At 39.7% G+C, this 19,303-nt stretch overlaps 2 protein-coding genes across 2 annotated transcripts; both read right to left on the bottom strand.

Moving 5' to 3' along the window:
- Positions 1-329: 329 nt before the first annotated feature.
- LOC115926469 (plasminogen-like) lies at positions 330-14,914 on the bottom strand. The gene is made up of 11 exons (XM_030991209.1): positions 14,852-14,914; positions 13,919-14,020; positions 13,402-13,503; positions 12,773-12,874; positions 12,255-12,356; positions 9,384-9,563; positions 8,487-8,600; positions 7,375-7,638; positions 6,441-6,676; positions 5,675-5,785; positions 330-728 (listed from the first exon to the last, which is right to left on the bottom strand). The coding sequence occupies exons 1-11, from the start codon at positions 14,907-14,909 to the stop codon at positions 330-332; spliced, it is 1,770 nt and encodes a 589-aa protein (XP_030847069.1). The 5' UTR covers positions 14,910-14,914.
- A 1,074-nt stretch (positions 14,915-15,988) lies between these two features.
- LOC115926468 (endochitinase 2-like) lies at positions 15,989-19,039 on the bottom strand. Its single transcript, XM_030991208.1, has 3 exons — positions 18,977-19,039; positions 16,515-16,616; positions 15,989-16,098 (listed from the first exon to the last, which is right to left on the bottom strand). The coding sequence occupies exons 1-3, from the start codon at positions 19,032-19,034 to the stop codon at positions 15,989-15,991; spliced, it is 270 nt and encodes an 89-aa protein (XP_030847068.1). The 5' UTR covers positions 19,035-19,039.
- Between the last annotated feature and the right edge of the window lie 264 nt (positions 19,040-19,303).

Genomic DNA, 19,303 nt, shown 5'->3' with positions numbered 1-19,303 from the left:
TTTTGTTAGCCATTTAAAGAGCCATGAGCCTTGTGCAGATTCGGATACTTCTTTACATGAGGCCATGATTATTATCATCATTGTCATTATCCTCATCATCATCCTCCTCCTCCACCTCCACCTCCTCCTCCTCCTCATTATCACCACCATCATAATCATTATCATCACCGTCATTATCATCTTCATCTCTGCGTTTGTCGCACAGCTTTAGTATGTCATCTCCGACCCAGTGCTTCTTTGTTGGTCGGTGTTTGCCAAGGATGTCGTTGGCTATTTCTGTCACGGTAGTGTTACATCTGTTGATCAGAGTGTCTATTCCGGTGTCCTGATTACCAAGGACGAGGAGTGGAGCAAACTTTCCTCCTATCATTGATTTTGTTGCCCTGACTTTTCATCCTTTGGAGGCGTAGTCTGAAGGTCATCATCACAAGATCATGGTCACTTCCGACGTCGCCTCCCGAGAAGCTCCTGTTCTTTACGATGTTCGCACTTGACTGGGAGCGTCCTTTGACCATGATGTCGTCGATCTGATTGTGGTATTGTCCTCCTGGGCTGTGCCATATCCAGCGTCTAGATGGTTTGTGTGGGCCAAATGCGTTCACCACCTTCAGGTAATTATACTTGGCGAATTCTAAGAGCCTCAAGCCTCTTGTGTTGGTTTCAGGGTTGCAATATTGGCCACATGTCCCCTTCCAGTTCTTGCTTGCATCGTCTCCTATCTCTGCATTCTAGGGCTGTAAAAAGGTGATGCCTTCTGACGAACGGTAATGAGTCGGCTAGAGACTAGTCGGCATCCCATAATGGCATTCACAGTGTCTTTGTTAATGGGGAATCTAACTCTGTGCTCATGTCTGACTTCACTGTCACTGAAGTAGAGTCTGTGCCCTTCTGGAGTAGACGTTTCTCCGAAGTTTTTCCAACGTACTTCACAGAGTCCAAGGATATTCCATCGGTATCTCTTCATTTCGTGCGTTAGTTCTTCAACTTGTCCTGCTGCTCTCAGTGACCTCACATTCCAGGTGCCAATGGTGATATATTTTTTCTGGCACGTAATGATCTTGGCCCATCAGTAACATATTTTCGCCTCCGTCCTGATGGCCAGCAACGGAAGGTGCGGTCCTTGGTCCGGGCAACGACCGAGCCGGTATGGATTGAGTTGTGGTTTTTAATTATTATTATATTCGTTTATTTATTCATAATAACCAAAGGGTTGGATTGATAATGATTGTCATCTTCATGTAGTGTGTCTTGGGCAGTGTCGCATGGCGGAGCCGATCCCTCTCCATGCCCGACCACAGCCGATGTCCTCCACTTAGTTGGTTCTTGATCTTGAACACGTAGCCGTTGACTTCATCCGCCTTGGCCGGTAACCTGTTTCGTGAAGGTCATTCGCCCAGTGATGCCGTGTTAACATCACTCCCTCACGTGGTTTAGCACACCTGCGAAGGCGAGGTCCCGGGGTGTGGCGCTTGGAGCCAGCACGTGAGAGATTTAGGAGATGGATGAGGACCAGTGATACCTGTCCACCCTACCAGGTAGAGTGCAGCAGCCAGACATTAACGGTGTAACCCCGATCTAGAGCCTCAATACACCCCAGAGCCCCATTACACGCTTGCCTAAAGGATCGTTCGGGAGTACCAATTATATCCCCAAAACAAAGATTCCAACCATACAATAGTGTCCAATCCATTCGTGGAAAGAAAACCTTAAAAGAAGACTGCAAAGCTGCGTTAACCAGCACTTCATTTAAAGAGGTTGGTGGACATATCTTTCAAAGTGGCATACTTCCCTTGAAGAGACTGCAAATTCGTTTGTTCTTGGAATAGACTCTGCCTATGTACTTACTCCTGCATACAGTTTGAGTCCAAAAAAAGTTTACATCTAGAAAATTGTTATTAATTTATTCTAAAAAATGTTTTAACAGGAGTAAATTATATATTTGCCAAAGAGCGTACGAATACCAAAGGTAAATATACTTGTTTACAGAAGTTTGGGTGCCACACAATGTTCCATACTGTAATTTTTGTTTTTGATATCAAGATGAGACTATATACGGTATCGGCAAAGACAGCCGAATTTGAGTAGATCAAGCGTTTTACATGTGTCGTTGTAAAGTGGACTTTAAGGCTAGCCTCAAAGTCAGAGGCCGCCCGCGGGAGGGGGGGGGGGGACAGTTCCCCTCACTTGTTAAAGTACCCCCAAAGTGTCTTTTTACAGAGAAAAAAGTGCCCAGTTTACTTTGATAAGTGCCCCTTTTTATTTTGACACGTTCCCCCTTTCCTTCGACAAGTTCCCATCTCCCTTTGCAATAAGTGTCCATTTTACATTCTCATAAGTGCCCTTTTTAATCTCTAGTAAGTGCTTCTTTTCAGGTACGAGAAGTGCCCCTTTTCATTTTTACAAAGTGCCCCCTACACCTCTGATAAATGCCCTATTCATATCTGAGATGTGCCCCTTTTACCTTGACAAGTGCCCCTTTCCCTTTGCAAGAAGTGCCCCTCTCCCTTTTAATAATACCCCCTTTTTTGATAATTGGTCTTTTCATCTCTGAATGATGAGTGTCTCTTTTCAACTGTAATAACTGTCCATTTTATTTTGACACGTACCCTTTTTCCATTCTAATAAATGCTCTTTTAAACCTAATTATAAGTGCCCCTTATCTTATCTGGTCAGTGCCCCCTTTTAGGCGGTATAAATGTCCCTTTTCACCTCTAATAATTCAATTTTAACAACGATACGTGCCCCTTTTTTCTAATGATAAGGGACCTATTCCTTTTCATAAATGCCCCTATTCACCTTTCATAAATGCCCCTATCAAAATATGATTGGTGCTCCTTTTCCCACTTCCTAATCTCATGAGCGCCCTTTTTTTTTATCAATGGTGAGTGCCTCTTTTTGTAGGTGTAAGAAGTGCCCCATTTTCACCTCTGATAATTACCCTTTGTACTTTGGCAAGCTCTCCTTTTTTTTCTTCTAATAAGAGTCTTATCCCTTGTAATAAGTGTCCCCCTTTCCTCCCATCATGGACTGTTGACACCTCTTCTCGATGCTGGGTTGTATATGACGCGAAGAAGTTCTTTAATTTCTATTATATATCCTCACATGCTCTCGATCTACATGTATATAGATCTTCCTTTTTTAAAATCCTATGACTCTATCATATTCTTCTTTCTCGACAAATTTAAATTACTTTAAATTAAATATCTTCTTTTATTTCCACACTCTTTATCTCCTCCTTTCGAAATTTCTCAATGAATTATATATCTCTTTCATTAAAACTTATCTCAATATCTCTTCTAGACACGTTCTTATACGCTATGTATCTCTCTTCTTCTTACACAAACACAATCGACAGTAAAGTCATTGAAACTTAATTATTACACAGGGCCTTCAGAAATGTAACGCCCCTACCAGGTTACAGAGGAGCTAAAATGATAAAATGAAGAGAAGAAAACAGTTCCTTGTGAAATTGGTGTCAGAATGTAGAATGACTTTTATTACTAGAATAACCATAATCAAAAGTAATCAATATACAAACAATGATCATGAACACATTGTAATGATTTAGTTTTATATAACGGTAAAGCTATTTCATATCAATCTGCATGAGCCAGATCTTCACCAAAAAAAAAAAAGAAACCTAATCTAATTTCCAATTATATTAAACAGCTTTAAAGAAATGTCTATAAAAACAATGAAATAAATGTTTAGTTAATTCCAACTAACATTTCCTGGCTTCAATAATAACACGTAACTCAAATGATAACTAAGTATATCAAAAGTAATATAAATAGTTTAATTGCAGATACAACATTTTCAATTAATAATTAATAATATATTCTGCTATGAATATAATCCTTACGTTCAATAACCAAGCAGTTCCAAATTGCTCGTGCAAGATGAAACAACATGCTATAACAGATTTATGTTCTCTCAAAAATCCACATGGACAATTAAATACATTTAATGATTGTTCGAATCATCTGAAAATAGACTTAAGATTTAATGAGCGAAATGTATATCACTGTGCAATGACATGACAGGAAGCATAATATTGAAAGCAATAATTCCTTGCTCTAGGTTCCCTTTAAACTCTCAAACGAACTCCCTAGCTGGAGTAAAATCCGCTAAAGAAAAATATGATTTCCTCAATGTAAGAAAGTGCTCTATGTGCTCCTGTTTCACTGCATCAGCTAATTAAAAGAGAAACTTCTTTCTACCAATGTTTTGAGTTAAAACATATTTCTGAAACTTCGCATACCGCTGGGGTGGCTGTTTTACTAATCAAATCACTCAAGTCCCTTTCTCTAAATAACTAATATTACTAAGCCAGTTGCTCTAGCGTAGCATCACGGATACAAAATACAATATAATAACAGGTAATCAAGCTCATGACATCTGTGTCGCAATCATTAATTATGCCGATTAGAATTCACCATTGCACTATTCTATAACGTAGCAAAATACATCTCCTAAAATGGGTCCAAAAGAGACCACTTACTTGACTACAAGACTGTTTATTAGTACAGATTAAGAGGCGCCACACAGTCCCTCTCTTAGAACAAAGGTCCTGTTCACATTTATAAACGACTTGGGTGCCGTGTTTCCACTTCGTTACAGTAAGTCTATGCCACTGTTTACAGGCTTGTTCATATTCTAGTTGTGAAATGGGTATCCACACACTTGCACTACTATTTCATGAGGCGTTCATTCATATCATCAACAATTATCCTATTCTTTTACCGATTCTATACCTTCTAAAGTGTAATAGAAAAACAGTAAAAATAGTCAACAGTTATGTACTTGCAAAACTCAATTCATTATCAATTCATTATACTGTTTAATAACGATATACCGGCGACATATGAATATTAACTCTAAAGTCAATCAGTATAAACAAACTCATCCAGCTCTTTTGATACACAATCACATACAACGCTTAAGTATATATTCTCATTGGGAGATTTGCTACACTTCACGGGCGATCATCTAACAACATAGAGTCAATAAGAATTCTGTACTTTGAGAACAAATCCCAACCTCCATTTATATAACGCGTACAAGTAGAAACTATAATGGCAGATTTTGCAGTCTTCAACTTAAATCAGAATTATGACCACGATCCTGTCTTTTGATCAAAAATTGAATCATAATAAAACTGTAGAGTAAAGTCTCAGCCGGGGTAAAACTTTGAATTGAAACTTTTTCTTTCCAAAAAGTGTCAACAGTTGCTCGTATGGTTTCTATATATCTAAAAAAAAAGAAAAAAAGGTCCTATTCAGATCTATTCAACGTCATGTAGTTGATTCAATTATATGTGTAAGGGTGGCAGTTAAATTGGCAATTGTATACACACATATTTGTCTTCGAATGCTTTCTAATTATCATAAAAACTCTAGATCTACTGTTGATCACTTTGGTATTAACCTGCACGTTTTCTTACGTGCTTTGAGTTATTTAGTTTTTGAGGTTAATAAACCATTTACGCGATGTCACCTTCGAGTTTAAGCAGGCAAGATGTTGTAACCGACAAATGATTAAAGGTGAACATGAGACCATGATAACCATATTATCATGTATCTAGAGATTTTCCCCCTCTAAAACACAAAAATGAAAGTAAACACACAGCAACAACCAAAACAACAACAACAACAAAGACAAAATCGATGTTTACCAGCAAGGGTTTGAGACTGGATCCGATTGTTTGGGTATCGCTGTTGTGGGTACGCTCATAGTAGTTGGAATCGGAGTTTATTCTGTTGAAACCAATGATTACAAGAAGTAACTATCAACAACAATTAAGGAACAGAAACATGAATAACGAAGGGGATATAAAATTGAACAGTGTAATGTTCGTTTGAATGAAATACTCATGATGGACAACCACTTAACTATAATAGACAGAAGGACCAAAACCTAACATCGGCTCCCAACATTGTTCTCAAAAGCCCATTCACGGGATAAGGTCACCGAACAAAATCGTCCAAATTGTTACATATTTTAAACATTAGGATTGCCGCTCATGGAAATTTAAAAAAAAAAAAAATAGCTAGATGATACGTATACGGTACGGTACCCTATAAACATTAAAACTGGCATGGTCAATGTAACCAGAGCTGACAGGTTATTCTATCAAAGCAAAGAACTAAATATTATTGGTTAAAAATGAAGGAGTAGACGCATCCGATCAAAGCGAATGACATACCAATAGGTGCGTGAACCCCTTCAGGAAGCAGTTTTAGTGCAGTGGGATTTTTACTCTTTAGGTTTGAATGCTTTACAAGAACCACAACATAGAATCTTTCGTTTCTTGTCTCCTGTCAATGTAAAGTCATCTGATATAAATGCATGTATCTTGATATTAATTAATTTTGAGCAGCGCTTTGCTCACATTTTAAACACTTCTGCCTACCTTGGCATCTGGGGTCAAAATGACCTACGGCACAAAACTGCCATCTTATCCTAGGATTGGTGGTATAACACCAAGCAGTGTAACTATTATCTGGATTTCTGCAATAGTTTTCGTCTAGTCCCGCGTTAGGAAAGTCAGCTGGAGTCCTACTGTGTTCATTGGGATCCTGAGAGGTCCATGCTTGACAAGTATGACCGTAGATTGTCTGAGATAAGTTTCCTCTGTAGTTCACTCCTCTAGGATCTTCCAGGCATGTAGATGTGGCTGGAGAAAAGACACAGAGTAATATTTTAAAAGAGCTTGCTAAAAGTAATATCGGTTCAGACTAATAATTTGCTACATCTTTCAACTCGAAAAAGCAATTATCTACCGTTATGCAACGATTGATGCACATACCAAATTATAATTTCCCGTGTCAGTCACTTACAAATATGACGACGCCCGAAGTGTAGGCCGTATTTGACATCATCATAGTTACGTGTCAGGATCACATCCCATGCAGTGCCCACTTGAAAAAAAACATTCAATGTAACTACCATCTAACAAACATACAGCCAAGGTGACTACCCGCTAGACAAACACCTAAGATGACTCCCCTATAGACAAACACCTAAGATGACCATCCGCTGGACAACACCCCAGAAATTGCTGATAAGAATATGGAACTTAAATATTAATAAATAAGGGTAAATAAAATTGTACAGTTGTATGAAATATTGATGAGCAATAACACCTATATTATGATTTTATACACGCACATCCGCCTAAGCAAACACCAATGTGATTCACACATTTAAGTGAAATTCTAATCTTTAGGTTCAATTGCTTTCCAAGAATCCCAACATAGCAGCTTTTGTTTCTTTTCCCCTGTCAATGCAAAATCATTTAATATAAATGCATGTATCTTGATATTAATTAACTTTGAGCAGCGCTTTGCTCACATTTTAAACACTTCTGCCTACCTTGGCATCTGGGGTCAAAATGACCTACGGCACAAAACTGCCTTCTTATCCTAGGATTGGTGGTATAACACCAAGCAGTGTAACTATTATCTGGATTTCTGCAATAGTTTTCGTCTAGTCCCGCGTTAGGAAAGTCAGCTGGAGTCCTACTGTGTTCATTGGGATCCTGAGAGGTCCATGCTTGACAAGTATGACCGTAGATTGTCTGAGATAAGTTTCCTCTGTAGTTCACTCCTCTAGGATCTTCCAGGCATGTAGATGTGGCTGGAGAAAAGACACAGAGTAATATTTTAAAAGAGCTTGCTAAAAGTAATATCGGTTCAGGCTAATAATTTGCTACATCTTTCAACTCGAAAAAGCAATTATCTACCGTTATGCAACGATTGATGCACATACCAAATTATAATTTCCCGTGTCAGTCACTTACAAATATGACGACGCCCGAAGTGTAGGCCGTATTTGACATCATCATAGTTACGTGTCAGGATCACATCCCATGCAGTGCCCACTTGAAAAAAAACATTCAATGTAACTACCATCTAACAAACATACAGCCAAGGTGACTACCCGCTAGACAAACACCTAAGATGACTCCCCTATAGACAAACACCTAAGATGACCATCCGCTGGACAACACCCCAGAAATTGCTGATAAGAATATGGAACTTAAATATTAATAAATAAGGGTAAATAAAATTGTACAGTTGTATGAAATATTGATGAGCAATAACACCTATATTATGATTTTATACACGCACATCCGCCTAAGCAAACACCAATGTGATTCACACATTTAAGTGAAATTCTAATCTTTAGGTTCAATTGCTTTCCAAGAATCCCAACATAGCAGCTTTTGTTTCTTTTCCCCTGTCAATGCAAAATCATTTAATATAAATGCATGTATCTTGATATTAATTAACTTTGAGCAGCGCTTTGCTCACATTTTAAACACTTCTGCCTACCTTGGCATCTGGGGTCAAAATGACCTACGGCACAAAACTGCCTTCTTATCCTAGGATTGGTGGTATAACACCAAGCAGTGTAACTATTATCTGGATTTCTGCAATAGTTTTCGTCTAGTCCCGCGTTAGGAAAGTCAGCTGGAGTCCTACTGTGTTCATTGGGATCCTGAGAGGTCCATGCTTGACAAGTATGACCGTAGATTGTCTGAGATAAGTTTCCTCTGTAGTTCACTCCTCTAGGATCTTCCAGGCATGTAGATGTGGCTGGAGAAAAGACACAGAGTAATATTTTAAAAGAGCTTGCTAAAAGTAATATCGGTTCAGGCTAATAATTTGCTACATCTTTCAACTCGAAAAAGCAATTATCTACCGTTATGCAACGATTGATGCACATACCAAATTATAATTTCCCGTGTCAGTCACTTACAAATATGACGACGCCCGAAGTGTAGGCCGTATTTGACATCATCATAGTTACGTGTCAGGATCACATCCCATGCAGTGCCCACTTGAAAAAAAACATTCAATGTAACTACCATCTAACAAACATACAGCCAAGGTGACTACCCGCTAGACAAACACCTAAGATGACTCCCCTATAGACAAACACCTAAGATGACCATCCGCTGGACAACACCCCAGAAATTGCTGATAAGAATATGGAACTTAAATATTAATAAATAAGGGTAAATAAAATTGTACAGTTGTATGAAATATTGATGAGCAATAACACCTATATTATGATTTTATACACGCACATCCGCCTAAGCAAACACCAATGTGATTCACACATTTAAGTGAAATTCTAATCTTTAGGTTCAATTGCTTTCCAAGAATCCCAACATAGCAGCTTTCGTTTCTTTTCCCCTGTCAATGCAAAATCATTTAATATAAATGCATGTATCTTGATATTAATTAACTTTGAGCAGCGCTAATTTGCTCACATTGTAAACACTACAACGCTACCTTGGCATCTGGGGTCAAGATAACCTACAGCACAATAGTTCCAATTGCCACGATTGGTGGTGAAACACCACGCAGTATTACTTCCATCGGGGTTTCTGCAATAGTTGTCGTCTAGTCCCGCGTTAGGATAGTTAGCTGGAGTAAAATCGTATGGAGTGAGATACTGCGAGGTCCATGCTTGACAAGTATGACCGTTGATTGTCTGAGATAAGTTTCCTCTGTAGTTCAATCCTCTAGGATCTTCCTGACATGCAGGGGTGGCTGGAGAAAAAACACAAAGTAATATTTCAAAAGAACTTGCTAATGTAATATGTGTTTAATTCTGAATAATAATTTACTCCACCTTTCCCCCCGAAAAAAAACAATTATCTACCCCTACGATTGACGCACAGACCAAATTAGGATTTCTTGTGTCAGTCACTTACAAATATGACGACGCCTGAAGTGGAGGCCATATTTGACATCATCATACTCACGTGTCAGGATCACTTCTCATGCAGTGCCCACTTGAAAAAACATTCAATATAACTACCTTCTAATAGACAAACAGCCAAGGTGACTACCCTCTAGCAAACACCTAAGATGACTACCCTCTAGACAAACACCTAAGATGACTACCCGTTGGACAAACACCCAGGATGACTCCCCTCTAGATATACACCCAAGACTTCTACCCTCTGGGCCACACCCCAGAAAAAGATGTTAACAATATGGAACTTAAATATTATTAAATTAGGGGAGATAAAATCGAATAGTGTATTTTACATTTGGATGAAATATTGATGAACAATAGCATCGAAATGCGTATGAATTTAAACACACGCACATCCGCCTACGTACACACCAATGTGATTTACACATTCATGTACAATGCAAGATGATGATGTTGATAGTGATTATACAATGATCCAGCAGCTGCTTGATCGGCGATAATCGACCAGTTCGTAGTTAGCACATGGTTCAGGTGCCCCCAAATATCCGCAGATCTCTTAAACATAGATAAATCCCACTCGTGGTTTTAGCCATTCCCGTAAATAAACGAAAAATGCCTAACCTATGTAATAGTTCTAGAGTAAATCCGTAAAATCCCGGCAAAATTCCAGTTACCGGGAAAATAGTTCAATCTTGCTGAAATACCCTTTGGTTCACGTGTTAAAATCTGGTTTGAGCGAGCGCAGATACCATACTGCATTGTGTGTGTGCGATTTGGTCGCTAGCTTAATTTTTATATTTTTTAATGAGACGTACGATGTCGATCGTACTAAATCCGGCCTAGATTCTACTTATAGTTTCCAAACAAGGCAAAAATGGCGGAAGAAACTCTTTCTAGATTTCAACTTCTTGATGATGATCAATTGCAAGACATGATTAATTTTGCTGACAGCAAGAACACCAAAAAGGTACGTGAAATTCTCCTATATTGCTCCGGTTGTCTCATTTTCGCTCGCTGGACCATTGCCAGCACAAACGTAGCTAGTTCGACGTCACTACCAAACTAGAATCTTCCACTTTGTTGCAGGGCCATTGGGTATGATGTGTGAGCCGAGTGTGCGGAAATGGTGTTTTGGGGAGGGGAAGTGAGAGTGTTCGTGTGTGTGGTAATTGTATGTGTGTCAAAAATTAATGACTAATAAATATGGCTAATCATAAATCTACAAAACTGTCTACATCACTGTCCACAGATAAATGTGACTTAAATATATATAGCAGACGGCAATCGGCGGATCAGACGACACTTGATAGTGATTTTGAAAGTGATATTGCTTTGCTAAATATAAACTAAAGAACCTTTTCCATATCTTTAAACTATCATTGATATCTGATAATTAAACCATGAACCTAATAGTTAAACAGTTAGTACAATAAACCTACCAAACTACATAATACAATGAAATACTTGACTGAAAGTAGGGGAGTTCGATGTGGTGCACAATTGCACCCCTCTGTAAATGATCGATTAGTCCATGGCGTGTCATGAATGTTCATATTTGGCTTAACTCTGCAAAATGTTTGCCTGTACTAAATGGAAAAATTACGGTGGGGGGGGGGGGGTTGGCTGAAATGGACATAATGAACCAATAAGAAGTGATCTATGATAATTCATGCTTGTTATCCTTCGTGTGCTTGACCTAAACCTTACATTCGCGTGGCAAATTGCGTCCAAAGTTCGACTTGTTGCACATGTGTTATATAGGCAATGGCGAGCTGGCGACCTATTTTGATCAAATGACGGTGGGTGAACTTTCAAAAGTCAATGGGACATGAGGATTCCAACGAAAGAGCTAGTGTCAACGTACGTCGGGGTGGATGTGCTTTTCGTTTAAACAAAAAATGAATTTTTAAAGATTTTGGGGGTAAAAGTCCATAGGCTAACATGCTAGGCTGCTGGACTCTGACGATAGGGGGCGTTGTCAAATGAGACTATTCAGAGCCATATGATAACAATATTGAGATTATTTAGGTCTAGATCTAGGCTACCTGCAAGTTATCAACAGAGACCTCGATAGCGTAAACAAACTTCCAAATTCGGAGCTCGACAACGTAGATCTAGGCCAATGTTTACTATTAGATTCGGACTTCAGCGCCATTTCCTCAATTCTAACAATGTCAACATCATAAATTAAACATGAAGATTTTTCCAATTCGACGAGAATTTTTAAGTGTTTTTCAGCAATGCTTAGACAAGAAATTTGTGAGGAATTAGGAGGAAATGCTACATACTTGGATCAGGATCTAGTCTAACTCTCAAAGATACACTCACAAAAAAAAACCGTGCAGATAAACTAGAGAAAAGCCAAAATAATGTTTAGCAACGCCCTTAATAGGAAAGGACACAAAACACACAAGACAATGAGAGAGAGAGAGAGAGGGAGAGAGAGAGGAGGGAGTGGTAGTGGCACATTATAACAATGATCGAAGTCATGACGTAATTTCATTGTTTTTCTTACTTACTGGTGGTGGAGGTTTCTTGCGATGATGTTGTGTCTGACATCGTGGTCGCAGGGCCCATCCCGGGCTTGGTAGTCGATTCCTTAGTCGATGATTCTGTTGACTCTGAAACGTTAAAACAAACATAACTGAGCTAATTGATCATGATAACGTTAATGGTTGAGGGTTTAATATAACAAATGAACCCACACGTACAAATCAATGTGATTAGGAATGCACAAAGGCACAAACGTGGACAATTTAGCTCAAGGAAAATATATAAACTTTTACAGCTCATTTCTGTTGTAAGGTAAACAAAAATAATAATAAGACGGACACTTCCCCCCTTATACAAATTTTTTTTAGCAACGTCCGTAATAGGAAAGGACACAAAACAGTCAGATAAGGACTAAAACAGAGATTAAGAAAGAGAGAAGGAGAGGGAGAGAAAGAGAGAGTGATAGAAGGGGGAAGGGAAGTGGCTAGACACGTAATGAAAAGGATTAAATGCAAGATGTCACTTCATCATTTCTCTTACTTACTGGAGGTGGTGGTTTCTTGTGATGTGGATGTGTCTGACATCGTTGTCTTAGGGCTCGTCATGGGTTTGGTCGTCCCGTCCGAAGTCGATGATTCACTTGACTCTGAAACGATTTTAACAAACATAACAGAGTTATCAAAATGATCATGATATCGTTGTTGGTTCAGGGTTATAAAAAATGAAAAGATAAATTTTAACAGTTTATTTCTTTTAAAAGGTATAATTTGTGTCCGCATATTTTTAGATTTAGTGGTGTTTTGTCAAAGCCCAAGGGACTTTTTTTGTCACATAATGTATCTAACTATGTTCCTGTGGCGTGTTTGTTGTCCTTAAACTCGCGTTCTTAAAAAAAGACATATAATACCCCCACCCCCTCTCTAAAAAGAAGTTTCATCAATTGCCCTGTAAGCAAAGGGTAAAGAAAAAGAGAGTCAGGTAGAGACTAATAGAGAGAAGGAGGAAGAAAGGGAGAGAGGGGTGGAGGGGGTTCGGCAGGGGAAATGTGTGACAGGGAGAGGGAGAGACAAAGAGAGAGAGAGAGAGAGAGAGAGAGAGGGTGGGGGAAGTGGTAGTGGCACATTATAACAAAGAGCGAAGTCATGACGTCATTTCATTGTTTTTCTTACTTACTGGTGGTGGAGGTTTCTTGCGATAATGTTGTGTCTGACATCGTTGTCGTAGGGCCCATCCCGGGCTTGGTAGTCGATTCCGTAGTCGATGATTCTGTTGACTCTGAAACGTTAAAACAAACATAACTGGGCTAATTGATCATGATAAAGTTAATGGTTGAGGGTTTAATATAACAAATGAACCCACACGTACAAATCAATGTGATTTGGAATGCACAAAGGCACAAACGTGGACAATTTAGCTCCAGGAAAATATATAAACTTTTACAGCTCATTTCTGTTGTAAGGTAAACAAAAATAATAATAAGACGAGCACTTCCCCCCTTATACAAAACTGTTTTAGCAACGTCCGTAATAGGAAAGGACACAAAACAGTCAGATAAGGACTAAAACAGAGATTAAGAAAGAGAGAGGGAGAGGGAGAGAAATAGAGAGTGATAGAAGGGGGAAGGGAAGTGGCTAGACACTAATGAAAAGGATTAAATGCAAGATGTCACTTCATCATTTCTCTTACTTACTGGAGGTGGTGGTTTCTTGTGATGTGGATGTGTCTGACATCGTTGTCTTAGGGCTCGTCATGGGTTTGGTCGTCCCGTCCGAAGTCGATGATTCACTTGACTCTGAAACGATTTTAACAAACATAACAGAGTTATCAAAATGATCATGATATAGTTGATGGTTCAGGGTTATAAAAAATGAAAACATAAATTTTAACAGTTTATTTCTTTTAAAGGCACACTGCCATACTTGTAGCTACTTGCTCCCTCTATATAGAAAACTTCCCCAATCGGTGCCTGTTGGTCCCCCATGATCCTCTTTTTCTTATGTTAAATGAGAGCTGAGTTAATGAGATAGCCACTTGTCACAGTGACCTCGATGGCTCGCTGTGTGGTCTAATCCCTTCTTGCCCAGTAGTGGTGACGGTCTTTAAAAGGTATAATTTGTGTCCGCATATTTTTAGATTTAGTAGTGTTTTGTCAAAGCCCAAGGGACTTTTTTGTCACATAATGTATCTAACTATGTTCTTGTGGCGTGTTTGTCGTCCTTAAACTCGCGTTCTTAAAAAAAAGACATATAATACCCCCACCCCTTCCCTAAAAAGAAGTTTCATCAAATTCCTGTGGCGTGTTTGTTGTCCTTAAACTCGCGTTCTTGAAAAAAAGACATATAATACCCCCACCCCCTCCCTAAAAAGAAGTTTCATCAATAGCCCTGTAAGGAAGGGTTAAAGAAAACGAGAGTCAGGTAGAGCCTAATAGAGAGAGGGAGGGAGAAATGGAGAGAGGGGTGAAGGGGGTTCGGCAGGTGAAATGTGTGAGAGACGGAGGATGAGACAATGAGAGAGAGAGAGAGAGAGAGAGAGAGAGAGGGAGGGAGAGAGAGGGGGTGGTAGTGGCACATTATAACAAAGATCGAAGTCATGACGTCATTTCATTGTTTTTCTTACTTACTGGTGGTGGAGGTTTCTTGCGATGATGTTGTGTCTGACATCGTGGTCGTAGGGCCCATCCCGGGCTTGGAAGTTGATTCCGTAGTCGATGATTCTGTTGACTCTGAAACGTTAAAACAAACATAACAAAGCTAATTGATCATGATAACGTTAATGGTTGAGGGTTTAATATAACAAATGAACCCACACGTACAAATCAATGTGATTAGGAATGCACAAAGGCACAAACGTGGACAATTTAGCTCCAGGAAAATATATAAACTTTTACAGCTCATTTCTGTTGTAAGGTAAACAAAAATAATAATAAGACGAGCACTTCCCCCCCCCCTTATACAAAACTGTTTTAGCAACGTCCGTAATAGGAAAGGACACAAAACAGTCAGATAAGGACTAAAACAGAGATTAAGAAAGAGAGAGGGAGAGGGAGAGAAAGAGAGAGTGATAGAAGGGGGAAGGGAAGTGGCTAGACACGTAATGAAAAGGATTAAATGCAAGATGTCACTTCATCATTTCTCTTACTTACTGGAGGTGGTGGTTTCTTGTGATGTGGATGTGTCTGACATCGTTGTCTTAGGGCTCGTCATGGGTTTGGTCGTCCCGTCCGAAGTCGATGATTCACTTGACTCTGAAACGATTTTAACAAACATAACAGAGTTATCAAAATGATCATGATATCGTTGTTGGTTCAGGGTTATAAAAAATGAAAAGATAAATTTTAACAGTTTATTTCTTTTAAAAGGTATAATTTGTGTCCGCATATTTTTAGATTTAGTGGTGTTTTGTCAAAGCCCAAGGGACTTTTTTTGTCACATAATGTATCTAACTATGTTCCTGTGGCGTGTTTGTTGTCCTTAAACTCGCGTTCTTAAAAAAAAAAGACATATAATACCCCCACCCCCTCCCTAAAAGGAAGTTTCATCAATTGCCCTGTAAGCAAAGGGTAAAAAAAAAGAGAGTCAGATAGAGACTAATAGAGAGAAGGAGGGAGAAAGGGGGAGAGGGGTGGAGGGGGTTCGGCAGGGGAAATGTGTGAGAGGGGGAGGGAGAGACAAAACAGAGAGAGAGAGAGAGGGTGGGGGAAGTGGTAGTGGCACATTATAACAAAGATCGAAGTCATGACGTCATTTCATTGTTTTTCTTACTTACTGGTGGTGGAGGTTTCTTGCGATAATGTTGTGTCTGACATCGTTGTCGTAGGGCCCATCCCGGGCTTGGTAGTCGATTCCGTAGTCGATGATTCTGTTGACTCTGAAACGTTAAAACAAACATAACTGAGATAATTGATCATGATAAAGTTAATGGATGAGGGTTTAATATAACAAATGAACCCACACGTACAAATCAATGTGATTTGGAATGCACAAAGGCACAAACGTGGACAATTTAGCTCAAGGAAAATATATAAACTTTTACAGCTCATTTCTGTTGTAAGGTAAACAAAAATAATAATAAGACGAGCACTTCCCCCCTTATACAAAACTGTTTTAGCAACGTCCGTAATAGGAAAGGACACAAAACAGTCAGATAAGGACTAAAACAGAGATTAAGAAAGAGAGAGGGAGAGGGAGAGAAAGAGAGAGTGATAGAAGGGGGAAGGGAAGTGGCTAGACACGTAATGAAAAGGATTAAATGCAAGATGTCACTTCATCATTTCTCTTACTTACTGGAGGTGGTGGTTTCTTGTGATGTGGATGTGTCTGACATCGTTGTCTTAGGGCTCGTCATGGGTTTGGTCGTCCCGTCCGAAGTCGATGATTCACTTGACTCTGAAACGATTTTAACAAACATAACAGAGTTATCAAAATGATCATGATATAGTTGATGGTTCAGGGTTATAAAAAATGAAAACATAAATTTTAACAGTTTATTTCTTTTAAAGGCACACTGCCATACTTGTAGCTACTTGCTCCCTCTATATAGAAAACTTCCCCAATCGGTGCCTGTTGGTCCCCATGATCCTCTTTTTCTTATGTTAAATGAGAGCTGAGTTAATGAGATAGCCACTTGTCACAGTGACCTCGATGGCTCGCTGTGTGGTCTAATCCCTTCTTGCCCAGTAGTGGTGACGGTCTTTAAAAGGTATAATTTGTGTCCGCATATTTTTAGATTTAGTAGTGTTTTGTCAAAGCCCAAGGGACTTTTTTGTCACATATACCCCATTCACAGTGGTTTTGAAATTTGTAGCGGCGTTGTAGCGGAGCGGCGACACCGCCATAACACCGCTACAAATGCATTCACAGTAGAAAAGTTATCCCGCTGCAGCAGCGGGATAAATATCATGTACCCATTCACGCTGCAGCGGGTAATTTTTATTACCTCCGTAACAAACACGTGTATGCATGGCTCATGACCCGCGAGTGACCCCGATATGACCGGAAATACTTCAGCGCGGGGTTTTCGATTGCTTGAAATTGCGCGCTAGCTGTACTTTACACAAAAGGTAAACATGTCAAGTTGCTTTTTGTATCCTCGATCATATTACTTTTTTAAAAACTAGCATTTTTATTGCTTCCAGTCAGAATATTTTAATTTTTTGAAGTGTGAAATATTTTTATTTGGATAATTATAATATCTACATAATAATAAAATCAATTTGAATCCACTGGTTACTTTATTTCTATTTCACTTTATGTTCCCCATTGCTGGAGAAAAGAGGTCAGTGATAGGTAAGTAAACAAATCACACGTGTTTGTCGCGGTGTTATAGCGGAGAGCCTTCACACTGAGTAAACACCACGACAGCAGCGGGACTGTCCCGCTGCTGTAGCTAGGCGAACCTAGCGATAGTTGGTCGCGGCGTTATCGCGAGGCGGTGTTATCCCGCGATAGTTTATAACGGGTCCGAGCCTTCACACTGAAGACAACACCGCGACAGCAGCGGGACAGTCCCGCTGCTGTCGCGGTGTTTGAGGCCACTGTGAATGGGGTATTATACCCCATTCACAGTGGTTTTGAAATTTGTAGCGGCGTTGTAGCGGAGCGGCGACACCGCCATAACACCGCTACAAATGCATTCACAGTAGAAAAGTTATCCCGCTGCAGCAGCGGGATAAATATCATGTACCCATTCACGCTGCAGCGGGTGATTTTTATAACCTCCGTAACAAACACGTGTATGCATGGCTCATGACCCGCGAGTGACCCCGATATGACCGGAAATACTTCAGCGCGGGGTTTTCGATTGCTTGAAATTGCGCGCGCTAGCATGTCAAGTTGCTTTTTGTATCCTCGATCATATTACTTTTTAAAAAACTAGCATTTTTATTGCTTCCAGTCAGAATATTTTAATTTTTTGAAGTGTGAAATATTTTTATTTGGATAATTATAATATCTACATAATAATAAAATCAATTTGAATCCACTGGTTACTTTATTTCTATTTCACTTTATGTTCCCCATTGCTGGAGAAAAGAGGTCAGTGATAGGTAAGTAAACAAATCACACGTGTTTGTCGCGGTGTTATAGCGGAGAGCCTTCACACTGAGTAAACACCGCGACAGCAGCGGGACTGTCCCGCTGCTGTAGCTAGGCGAACCTAGCGATAGTTTGTCGCGGCGTTATCGCGAGGCGGTGTTATCCCGCGATAGTTTATAACGGGTCCGAGCCTTCACACTGAAGACAACACCGCGACAGCAGCGGGACAGTCCCGCTGCTGTCGCGGTGTTTGAGGCCACTGTGAATGGGGTATAAATGTATCTAACTATGTTCTTGTGGCGTGTTTGTCGTCCTTAAACTCGCGTTCTTAAAAAAAAAAGACATATAATACCCCCACCCCTTCCCTAAAAAGAAGTTTCATCAAATTCCTGTGGCGTGTTTGTTGTCCTTAAACTCGCGTTCTTGAAAAAAAGACATATAATACCCCCACCCCCTCCCTAAAAAGAAGTTTCATCAATAGCCCTGTAAGGAAGGGTTAAAGAAAACGAGAGTCAGGTAGGACAAATAGAGAGAGGGAGGGAGAAATGGAGAGAGGGGTGAAGGGGGTTCGGCAGGTGATATGTGTGAGAGACGGAGGGAGAGACAATGAGAGAGAGAGAGAGAGAGAGAGAGAGGGAGAGAGAGGGGGTGGTAGTGGCACATTATAACAATGATCGAAGTCATGACGTCATTTCATTGTTTTTCTTACTTACTGGTGGTGGAGGTTTCTTGCGATGATGTTGTGTCTGACATCGTGGTCGTAGGGCCCATCCCGGGCTTGGAAGTTGATTCCGTAGTCGATGATTCTGTTGACTCTGAAACGTTAAAACAAACATAACAAAGCTAATTGATCATGATAACGTTAATGGTTGAGGGTTTAATATAACAAATGAACCCACACGTACAAATCAATGTGATTAGGAATGCACAAAGGCACAAACGTGGACAATTTAGCTCAAGGAAAATACATAAACTTTTACAGGGAGGGGAAGTGGCTAGACACGTAATGAAAAGGATTAAATGCAAGAGGTTATTTCATT

Source organism: Strongylocentrotus purpuratus, unplaced genomic scaffold, assembly GCF_000002235.5.
Source record: "Strongylocentrotus purpuratus isolate Spur 01 unplaced genomic scaffold, Spur_5.0 spur5_scaffold_2, whole genome shotgun sequence".
Lineage (NCBI taxonomy): Eukaryota > Metazoa > Echinodermata > Echinoidea > Camarodonta > Strongylocentrotidae > Strongylocentrotus > Strongylocentrotus purpuratus.
The sequence above is the reverse complement of the archived record's forward strand: the minus strand, read 5'-3'. Positions and strand labels throughout refer to the sequence as shown.